The sequence below is a fragment of the Rhamphochromis longiceps genome, linkage group LG17 (assembly GCF_057381845.1).
Source record: "Rhamphochromis longiceps isolate RC_006_pf linkage group LG17, R_longiceps_female_GT1.1, whole genome shotgun sequence".
In the NCBI taxonomy this organism is placed as follows: domain Eukaryota; kingdom Metazoa; phylum Chordata; class Actinopteri; order Cichliformes; family Cichlidae; genus Rhamphochromis; species Rhamphochromis longiceps.
This window is the reverse complement of record NC_140573.1, coordinates 20404329-20415954: the sequence shown is the minus strand read 5'-3', so window position 1 is coordinate 20415954 and position 11626 is coordinate 20404329. Positions and strand designations below refer to the sequence as shown.

Genomic DNA, 11626 nt, shown 5'->3' with positions numbered 1-11626 from the left:
TTTATCTTTGAAGCACATGCTAAAAACACTTTTACTCAGGTACTTTTTATAACAAGACACCATAGCCAAAATATTAACTCTCAAAAAAATTCTAAGCAGCAGCACATTCAGCAACAAACACTGTTAGAAAATGTGTCCTGGAGTTTATACAGGTGCAGAAAGTGCTACTGCTGTAAGTAAGCCTAACAGCTTCCAGATCACTTTTTTTCTGTAAAGATGGCAAGAAGGGCATTAATGCTCATTTCTACAATCTCCCAAATCTTGGAATACAATGCCTTTGTCCCATGAAAACCACTTCACAGTAGTAGGAGTTCACTAAAACCTACAAATGAAGAGTGATCCTGGAAGAAATAGGGTGCACGCTAGTGACCTCAACAATTGTAAGACAGCCTTGTCCCCGATGCTCATATGAAAAAATAAATAAATAAATAGGAAGATTTATGAAACCATTAGGACTTCACTTTTTTTATCTGAAAGGTTACTGGTAATACATAATAATAATAATACATTTTATTTGAGGGCGCCTTTCAGAAACCCAATGTCACCTTACAAAAAACAAAATTAATAAAAGGAACAGTAGTCATAAAATACATAAAATAAGTTAAAATTACAAAACAGAGCGTGAAAACAGATAAAATCAGCATTAAAGCGAATAAGCCAGTTTAAACAGATGTGTTTTGAGCTGTGTCTTAAATACGGAGAGGGAGTCAATATTTCTTAGTGCAGGAGGAAGAGAGTTCCAGAGCTGAGGAGCAGAGCGACTGAAAGCTCTGTTCCCCATAGTGATAAGGTGTGAGGACGAAACAGTAAGATGAATAGCAGATGATGATCTGAGAAGGGGGGATGCAGTGGTGATATGGAGCAGGTCACACAAATATGAAGGCGCAGATTTATGGATACACTTGTATGTAAGGAGTAAGATTTTAAAGTTTATCCTGGCTTCTATGGGCAACCAGTGAAGCTGCTGAAGAACTGGGGTAATATGAGCACTTAACGGAGTGCAAGTTATGACCCGAGCTACAGAATTTTGAAGGAGCTGGAGTTTATGAAGGGACCTTTTAGGGAGAACAAATAGGAGGGAATTACAGTAATCAATACGGGACGTAATAAGACTATGGACAAGGATGGCAGCAGCATGAGGAGTAAGGAAGGGACAGAGTCGGTTAATATTACGTAAATGGAAGTAAGCAGACCGGGTTATGTAATTAATGTGAGACTGGAATGAAAGAGTATTATCAAGTATGACACCCAAACTCTTAACCTGAGGGGAGGGAAGGGTAGGAGCATTTTCAATGTTAATGGAAAAACTGTGGGATTTGGTTAAGATAGATGGTGTACCAACAAGTAAAACTTCAGTTTTATTACTGTTAAGTTTGAGAAAATTGGAGGAGAACCAGGATCTAATCTCAATAAGACAGTTTGAGAGGGAGGTAGGTGGGAGAGATGAATTGGGTTTAGAAGAAAGGTAGAGCTGGGTGTCATCGGCATAACAGTGAAAATTGATATTATATTTTCGGAATATATAACCAAGAGGGAGCATATAAATAATGAATAAAAGAGGCCCTAATACTGAACCCTGGGGCACACCAGCAGAAACAGGATAGAGAGTTGAGGAATGGGATTTAAATTGGACAAACTGAGTGCGGTCTGAGAGACAGGAGGTAAACCAGGCAAGGGGGGTACGACCAATGGAAGCTACACGGTTCAGGAGAGAAATGGTATCAAACGCCGCACTAAGATCAAGAAGGATGAGGATGGATAGGAGACCAGAATCAGCTGCCATCAGAAGGTCATTGGTAATTCTTAACAGAGCAGTTTCTGTGCTATGACTGGGGCGGAAACCAATATATAGCCTAACTGGCATTTAAAGATAAAAAAAAAAAAAGACTGTAGATAAAATTTTGGTTTTGATGAAAAGGACTGGTGCTAATTTACAGAGTCAAGGCGGTAAAAGTAGATAATGTTTTAATAAATATAAATTTTATAGCATTTTGTGAACAAACACAAAAGGTGGCCATTTTTGGCAACAAACAACCTGAGAGAGAGTTTTATATTTTTTGCTCTCCTTGAACAAAAACAATAGTGCATAATAATCAGTGTTGACATTAATTGTTGGGGGGGGGGGGGGGGGGGGGTACAACAAATCTGGCAATCTCTACAAAGATTTTCTTCCCAACTTGAAATAGTATCAGAACAGGCTGTATTCCAACATACAGAAGATAGATAATGAACAGGAAGTACAAACAACAGCAAATAAATAAATAAAACAAAAACAAATCCCCAAAAAAAGCAAAGAAAACAAACAAAAAAACAAAACAAACAAACAAAAGATAATTAAAAGACATAAAAGAGGGGTTTACCTTAGGGGTTTTCTAACAGATCTAGTTCATTAATCATATGATACAGATCCAGAGCTTGTTTTTTGTCCATAAACTTTACAGATGAGAAGAAGAGGCAGAGTTCTTTGTGAAGAGTAAAAAAGGACAGCTTTGTTTTCAGAAAACGACATTTGTGAATGAAGAATTTACCCATAATAATTATTACATTTAGAACATCTTCAAGCTTCTTTTCTTTTCTTAGAGATCCAAAGATAATATCATTTTTAGAAAATTCAAGTAAGTTTGGAATCTTTGGGAAAACAACGATGGCAGCAGCTGCATAGTTTTAATATTACTCTTTCTGGGTCACAAAATAAACTTTTAAGATATTTTCAGGTGAGAATGTATCTGTGTAAACTTCAAATATCTGCTCGATTTATCAATATATCACATTTTTGCAAAAGTGCTCCAACGTTTTCAGAGACATCTGTTACCCACCACCTCAATAGCAGACCGGGCGGTCAAGGCTCACCAGAGCAGCAAGAACAGCGAACTCCCAGCACATTGTTTTTAAACCCCCCACGGTCTTTCACTACTCAGGTTAAACATGATATATAAGTCACTTAGATAACTTAAAAATGTTATTGTTTGGCGTTTTTTCAGTGTTTTATTTGTTCCCCAATAAATCGGTTTGGCTGAGATTAAACTTATAGTTTTCACACAGCTGAATAAATGTCAAACAGAAAACTGATTAAACAGAAGTGTGAGATGGTAGAGGGACCAAAGAGCAGACAGCTCTTGCACTTTTTCTTCCCTAAAAGGAAATGGAGCAGAGATAGAAATTTAAAAAAAAAACTTTGTATTGATTTATTTTTTCAACAGTTGATGGAAATGCTGGTTCTTTCTGACTCACTCCTACTTCCCACTGCAGCACATTCATGACAATACTGCCCGCCTGTGTCCTTAATGTGGAATTACACTTTGGGTTATGTGTTCTTTCTCTAAAATTTCTATTGTTTGGTCAATTTTCCTTTTGTACCTCAGATTGTTCTGCACCCTGCCTCTGTTTCCTGGAATTAGGCAGATTTGTGCAGCTGGAAAGCTTTATGATTGATTATTATTTCTCTGCTTAAACAATGTTGAACTCTTTGTATCGATACCTGAATGTCTTTTGCATTGGATGTGTTTTGCAGACAAGCCCAAGAATGATGCATGACATCAGTTCGTGTATAAATAAAAGATCACATAAAAAATGTATGTGTCGGATGAAAGCCTGGTGGATGTAGCCAGCATGACGTCATCTTTGCAGCCTGAGCGTTAGCATTGATGGCGTCGGCCATGTTGAATTTTTAAGCAGAAGCCTTACAGACAGCGCTCAGCTGCAGCTGCACATTATTTTAAACAAAATCCAAAAAGATGCATTATAAAATAAATTTGCTCTCTGAACAGCTGTTATGAAGAGAACTGTCCACAGAGGTTAAAACAGTTTGTTTATTCTGCTGTAGCCCTCAAGTGGTCATTATAGGAACTGCAGCTTTGGCTTCATTTTGCAGGTCTGAAGGTTGTTTGTTTCAGACCTGCAGAGAAAGAGTGTTTTCATCAGTGAACATACAATAGAGCTTGTAATTCCAAATTATTCACCCTTAAGACATCCTTCCTTCCTTTAATTTTTAATTGTTCTGACCTGTTTCTCTGGTTCACTCTAATGCAGCCGCTGAAGGAGCGTGTCATCCTTGTTTTATTATAGTAGCAAAATCTTATCATCAAATCTTCCAAACTCGGCACGCTGAAACTTTTTGGTGAAGATGAAAAACTCTCAGCACGAGTCCAGAAGTCATTTTCCACTTCCTGCTGGAGACGGCGGGAACAATAAATTATTTCCTGAAAGTCACTTTGCTGTCGCCTGTAATTGAGGTGAGAGCAGCAACGAGGCTGGATGTGAGGTTAGAGTGTGGGTGGCATGACTCATTGTAGGTTTAAGCACAGAAGGAGCAGTGAGGAAGGAGGCTGGAGGCCAAGAACAATAATAAAAGTACTTCCGAACAGACTGCTTTCTTCTCGACAACAGCTGACGTCAAGAGCCAGACACCACAGATCCAACCTGCTCAGGGAACGCTAAACACTCTTCTGTCACCACTTTCCTCTAATCCTGTTTCAGCTCCATTTGAGCAGAAATGCACCAATTAAATCAATTCTAGCTGACTTTGATCTGCTTCCTCCAAAACTGCGCAGAGATTTTAAAGCACACACACTCTGAAACACACACTTGAAGTTCTACTCCCTCAGCAGCAGGGGTCAACACACTCTCCGTCTCTCCTCCCTCCCTCCCTCCCTTGCCATCATCTAATCCTCTCTATACTGGGAGCTTCAGCTGAGAGTAAGAGCGAGATAAGAGACGTTTTTGTCCTCACTCTTCTCGCTCCATTTCTCCTCTCGCTACTGTTTTTTCCTTTTCTTTCTGAAATGGGATGTGGAAATTCCTCTCCAGCCAAACACATGACTAACAACAACAGCAGCAGCAACCGCAGCAGAGGTGAGGACACTGAAAAACTGAACATACTGTTAGTCATATGGAGCAGCTGGCAGGTTTAAGGTGTCTTATTTTGCTTTTAGAGTTACTAAAGGTGCTTTAGTAACTTTTTTATGTCCTGCAGGTGTTAGCGGTCCAGTCTGTAGAGTTTTTGACTTTGGAAGCTGTAGGAGGTGAAAGCAGAGTCCACGTCTGTCTGCTCAAAATCAATTAAAGTTTTCAGGGATTTCTGACACTCCTGGAAACGCTGGAAAGCAATTCATCTGTAAGGTTTCAGTTGCAGTTTGTGGTGTTTTGCTGTTTCAAAGTTCACTTGTGCTTTTACTTAACTATAATTAAAAGCAATCAGGATTGACTGATTGTACTTTTTTATTGTTATCATTTGGGTTGTTTCAAAATAATTTAGTGTGTGATTTTAGTCATTGTGCATGTCTTCAGGATGGTTTTGTGAGTAATTTTCTGTTAGTGTCTGGTTTTTTTTATTATTATTATTTGTTTTCGGTCTCTTTCTGCTGATTCGTCTCCCATGTTGGTTGTTTTTAAGCGTCATGTGAGTCACTATCTGATGGACTGATATGTCTTTATCACTTACCTCATTTTCCATTTCATTTTGGGTTGGGTTTTTTTTTTTTTTCTTGTGCATTTTTTGAAACTCCTGGTTTGTTCTCTGAAGGGAGGGAGAATCATTTCCATTTGTTTATGTCTGTCTGGCTGTTTGTTAGAAGTCTAGCATCTGTGGTTTTCAAGATATTATGTTCAGGTTTTATCTGATGATCAATACCAATAACAGCTCGAGCTAATTTAATTTTGGTGAAAATCTAGTCGAGGTCACACCAGATGTACAAATCTGTAACAACTGTATATTACCCACAATTTTTCAAAGATCGTCTTCAAACTTCACAACATTATACGAGGTCTTGGAGAACTTGAGTAGTTAAGTTGGCTAAGGATTTGACCTTGATTGTTAGTGCCCAAGGTCAAAGTTGACCTTGAAAAAAAGAATTCAAGAAACAATATCGAGTAATGTATCATATTAAAGAGCATGGTGGGAGCCGTGCAACACACTTTTTCATTTTTTTAATAAGACATCCTATGATGTCATAGTGATGTCAAACTTTCACAGAGTCACACACTGCATGAATATAGATTAAAATCTCGAAGCCAGTTCTGCTCAGTCATCTGGGTAAAGATAATAAAAAATCTACCTTTTAAGTATATAGAGCGTCAAGGTCATAGGTCAATGGTCAGACATCAGTGTGGTTTTTAGAAAACAGGCTGATGTTGTCATGAAACAGTTATGATATAACCTTTGTGGGGTGGGTAGGTGGGGGTGGGTTGGTGTTGTCTTTGAACTAATTTGTCTCCCCCTGGTTGTTTTTTTTTTTTTTTTTGTGATCTTGTTGTGTCTCCTTTTTGCTGTTGGGCATATTTGCTACTGATGCACATGTTATACAACAGTTTAATATGAAATGCTTCACATTTTTATTCCCAATAAAATATTAGAATTATCTGAGGATTAAGTATGGGAACCTCATACCCTAAATTTTGAACATAAGAACATTGGAAAGGAAAAAATAAGGTAATGGGGAAGGGAACAAGGAAAGAAAGAAAGGAAACATGGAAGGACAGGAACAAGGAAGAAAAGGAAAAAGGAAGGAAACAAGGATTGCAAGAAGCAAATGAAGAAAAAGAAAAAAATAAAGGGAAGAAGGAAGGAAGGAAGGAAGGAAGGAAGGAAGGAAGGAAGGAAGGAAGGAAGGAAGGAAGGAAGGAAGGAAGGAAGGAAAGGACGGACGGAGAGAAATGAGAGGGAGAAACTTTTAATAATCAAGATTTAATGAGAAAAGTTTATAAAACACGACAGGAAGATGAATGTGTCAAAGTGTCAAAGATCATTTATCTGGTGAGGAAATTATTGGTGATTGTTGAGCTGTCACAGCTGTTTAAATCTGACTTTTGAAAAACAAATCATCAGTTTTTCCAATTTTACAAAGTTTTCACCACAAATACCCAAAGTAAAGTTTTCATGCCTGTCTACTTTCTCACTGTAGCTCTTTGCTCTAGATAAAACAAATACGGAATTTTCAGTGTGTGAAAATGTCAAAATTGTTTTTTTACAAAGTGATTTCAGTGAGCAGGAATGAATTTAACTCTCGATTGATCTCGTTTCTGTCACTGACTTCAGATCCTGCTGAGTTTTCATCAAAGCTGTGAGTAAAGTTTCAAACATATTTTCATCTTGAAACATGTCACTGTTGTTTGACCTTTCTCTCATGTTGTCTGTTAACGTAAATCAGCTGACTCTGTGTGTGCGTGTGTGTCGACAGATCAGTTGAGTCAGTGCCAGAAGATGACAAACGGAAGTCAGTCATTCATTTTTGATTATAAAATTATAAAATCTTTTTATCTCATTCATCACAGCCATCCAATATATGTCTAATGAGCTGATCTGTGCAGCTGACTCTCTCTCTCTCTCTCTGTGTGTGTGTGTGTGTGTGTGTGTGTGTGTGTGTGTGTGTGTGTGTGTGTGTGTGTGTGTGTGAGATCAGGAACTATGGAGGTGTGTACGTGGGGTTGCCTACAGACCTGAGCAGCATACCCCAAGTCCAGATTGGCTCACTCAGAGGTAACACATCCACAGTATCAGCTGATAGCAATTTCATTTTTTTATACTTATACAGCACCATTTCACATCAGCAGTGATCTCCAGACACTTTCATAAGGGGTAGATTCTGCAACATCAGATTGAGAACTCCAATGATCTCACCCATGAGCAGCACCTGGTGAAAGTGAGGAGGAAGGACTCTTTTTAAACTGGATAAAATTCGTGTAGAGAACTCAGACTGTAGAACTAGTTTGTCTTTGCAGTTTAGCAACCTCAAGATATCCAGATCTAAGCTAATGTTTTCCCACGGGAATCTACTTTGGGACCTCTTTCATTTCCTATTTTTTGGATTTGAGTAAGGATGTTCAAGCAGAAAGACACCTCTAAGCTGATTCTCCCATTTATAGACATGTTTCATCTATCCCACAGCAATGTCACATTGCATTTCATTCATTTAAATTGGATTAACTTAAATGGTTTTCTACACCTGGACTTAGTTTCCAATGGTCTACAGCTGAAGTGCTTGCTAAATACAGTACTGTGCAAACGTTTTGAGCCACCCCTCATTTATTTGTTCTGATAGGAAAATGGGTGCAATTATTTATTTTATCGTCTGTATTCATTTCTGTATTCATTATTCCACCATACTCCAACACCAGTGGCTGATCACTGTTACACCTCTCTCCTGACCTCCTCTGTACAGTATGTACAGATTAGAATCAAAACTTTCTGATTTGGGTTCATCTCTCCATCAGGTCTTAAATGGTTTCACGTAGTCCTACACCTCTACAGTTTATTCTTCTGGTTTAAGGACAAACTGCACTTCTGATGAGGTATGCAAGTCTTCAGCTATCAGTTCTTTGGGAATCACCTAGTTGGTGTAAAAATATTATTTTATGTCTGTTAAATTGTGTTATCTTTGGCATTTTTTGTAAACTGAACTAAATAAATGAAAATGAATGTGTCTCTGTAACAGGCTGCTAGTAACAAGGTGTCTAAAGATTGGTTTCTTGCTAAGTTGTCTCATGAGTTAGGTGGCTTTTTATGCTTAAATGATTAATAGGTCAGATTTCAGAGGCTTAACAAACAAAACAATTCCTCTGAAAATGTCCATGTACAAGAAGTGGACTGAAAATGAGGAAAAAAGAAGCCAATGTCCAAAGAAAAATTTTGAAAGAATTTTTCGCAGAAAACCTGGAGAACTACTGGTAAAGGGCACCTTCCAAGTCTGACTGCTTGGAAGGAATATATAAAGAAATGAGTGGTGGCTCAAGACTTTTGAACAGAACATAATGGAAGCTGTTTCAAAACCAGGCGTGTTCAAATCCAATAAACTGTGACATACAGGTGATCTAAACCAATTGAATATAATGACATAAATGATTACCAGACTAAGTCTGACCTCCTTTGACCTTGTATGAGTTTCTATGCTCTGCGTCCTGGTTTGTTTGCTGTGGGGTTATGATGGAGCTATTGTTCTGTTTTGAGTAGGAGCAAAGAAAATGAGTGCAATGCAAAGTCTGAACACATAAACAAGGAGGAACCACAGTGCCATAAACCTAATGTCTCTGCCCACATTATATCCCAAATATGATCAGAACTCGTGACAAGTAAACAAGCACATCCTCAATTTCCTGTTGGATCTTCAGGGTCACGAGAGCCTGGGAGAGAGAGAACTCTGGGCACGCTGTGTGTTCGTTAGCGTTTTATTATTAATGTGTGTGTCTGTGTGTGTGTGTGTGCGATGTCAGCTCCGTATTATATAATGTAGTGATGCTACGAGTGCATTTAACATATTGGCCAAAAAGGCTAAAATGACCAAAGAAAAAGTGGGAAACGGCTAAACATGAGAAGTTTTTGGATAAAGTTTGTGTTTTTTTCCATTGTCTAAGCACTGCTTCCAACCAAGAGTGATACCATATATGCCCCATAGCTGCAGAAAAGTCTAACATTGTTATCTTTTTACAAAAAAACCAGCTGAACATGAGAGGTTTTTGGACCAATTTTGTGTTCTCCATTCTTTAAGCACCGGTTTGAGCACCGTTTAAGCACCGGCACCGTTTCAAAAGTACCGGTTTGGCACCGGTATCGGATAAAACCTAAACAATACCCATCCCTAATATATAAAATATAGAAAAACTGTTTTTTATACTTTATACTGTATGTGTAAGGTATAAAAATAAAATGACACCAGTAAAGACCTGAAAAGTATGGAAAAACACACTTTGAAATATAAAGACATGGCAAACAGACTAAAATAAGAAAGAAAATACCAGTAATGACCTTTAGGTCACACTGACATCCAAACTAAGAGCTCTGTATAGATTGAATGCTGCCCATCGAAGCCTATTTCAGTCTGTGCTTCTCTGTGAACTGATAGGTACAGAGGAAGAATGACACAGTGTGAGAGAGTTTGTCGAGTGAGGAAAAAGAAACCCTGCAGGCGTTCATCAGCTCCTCTGTGTTGTCATCAGGAACCCACCGAGTCTCCACTGAGCAGCAGCAGCACCCAGCAGAGCCAATTTCATCTCTCAGCGTCCCCTCAGAGGCTTGAATGGGATCAACTCCACCTGATTCAGCTGACTGCGGCGACCCTGACAAACTGGTTAGAGAGTCCGGACGTAGATTTGGACCTGGACATTCAAATTGGTCACAGTTTGCTGCTCAGGCGACGTAACGCTGCAGGCTTTTTATTCCAGGCAGATGCACCAGTGGGAGCTCAGCATTTGGCCTCATTGGAGTGATTGGTAGCTGTCATCTGTCCCTATTACTTTTGTTCAGTTTTTGTGAATATTATGGCATAGCTCCTCTTGTCATTGAAAAATTAAGTCATTAGGTATGCTTTATATGTTTTTGTATTGTCAGCCAATGGCTTCAAGATTTTTGAATGATTCACGTGAGATTAAACTGCTCACAGAACACGATATGCAGCTTACAGCTCAGTCACATTAGAGGAAAAAGGATGGCAACCTTCTGGCAGATAGGGAAATTTGTTAGTTGAATTGTTTGTTGCAAACTAAAAGACTACCCATAAGTTAAGCATACAACACTCTCAACCTCTGGGCAATTACATTTGATCCCAATGCAATTGCACAGGTAGCCTTGTGGGATGGAACCTGTCGGCAAACATCTTGATGTATGCTCAATCATCCAGATAAGTAAATCCCCAAAAGTTGATTCTGTTTTTCTGGATGTAGCGTTTTCAGTGGGAGAAACTTTTCATTACCCATCCAAGTGAGTTCTTCAGTCTCAGCTGACTGCAGGTTTCCCCAACCTTATAAACAGTATGGTACTCATGGCCATTGATCAGTGGTCTTCAATCGTGATTTTTGATCAGTGGTTGTTGTCATGAGAATTTGCATATTAATGATTAACGAACTGACCTCACAGCCCATTGTTACTTCAGTGGTGCTAGTTTCAGTCATTATGCAAATGTATTGTCTATAAGGTTGGAGAAACCTGCAGTCAGTCACTTGGATGAGTGACGAAACGTTTCTCCCACTGAAAACGCTACGTCCAGATGAACAGAATCAACTTTTGGCGACTGTCTACAAACAGTTGCAGTTTGACTCAGACTGTCTGCAGTTGCTCTTGGATTGATTGGCGAAGGTTTGCAAATAATTTGACCGATTGCCAATACAATGCTATCATTCAGTCATTTTGCACCACTTAGTGCAATTCATCTGCAATGCATCTCAAAGCAGCACAGGACTCAGCTGGTTGCAGAATGGTTATGTTCCTAATACCAGGTTGCTCAGCGCCTGTTTCATTCTGCTGTTAAATTGCCGTCCTGCAGCAACTACGTCACTATTTGTGGAAGATTTTCTGTTTGAAGTCTATGAAGTGCCTATGTGGCAACAGATTTTTAATGCTTCACTACAGTTAACTGCCTTATCAGCACAGACTGCATGTAATTGGCAACTTCAGCCCATCTTATTTTCATGATTTCATTTTAAAGTTCACTGCACACGGCCACAGTAATGCTGGCCTTGCTGTGGACTCCAACCAAACTTTGGCATACTATGACGTAAATGTTGCCTTCTCCAGTTGTTGTAACCACAGATGTAAACTATAAAGAATGGGCGTGGCTCCCCAGGAACAAGAAGTGGAATATACCTGCATTCTTTCTTATGGCCAGCAGGGGGCAACCCATCTTGTAGGGGAAAATGAAGT

At 39.0% G+C, this 11626-nt stretch overlaps 1 protein-coding gene across 1 annotated transcript; it reads left to right on the top strand.

Moving 5' to 3' along the window:
• The first annotated feature begins 4719 nt into the window (after positions 1-4719).
• Positions 4720-8282, top strand: LOC146649633 (overexpressed in colon carcinoma 1 protein-like). Its single transcript, XM_085386466.1, has 5 exons — positions 4720-4851; positions 7034-7058; positions 7176-7211; positions 7398-7474; positions 8209-8282. Exons 1-5 carry the CDS (start codon positions 4782-4784, stop codon positions 8280-8282), a joined length of 282 nt encoding a protein of 93 aa, XP_085242592.1. The 5' UTR covers positions 4720-4781.
• The last annotated feature ends 3344 nt before the right edge of the window (positions 8283-11626 follow it).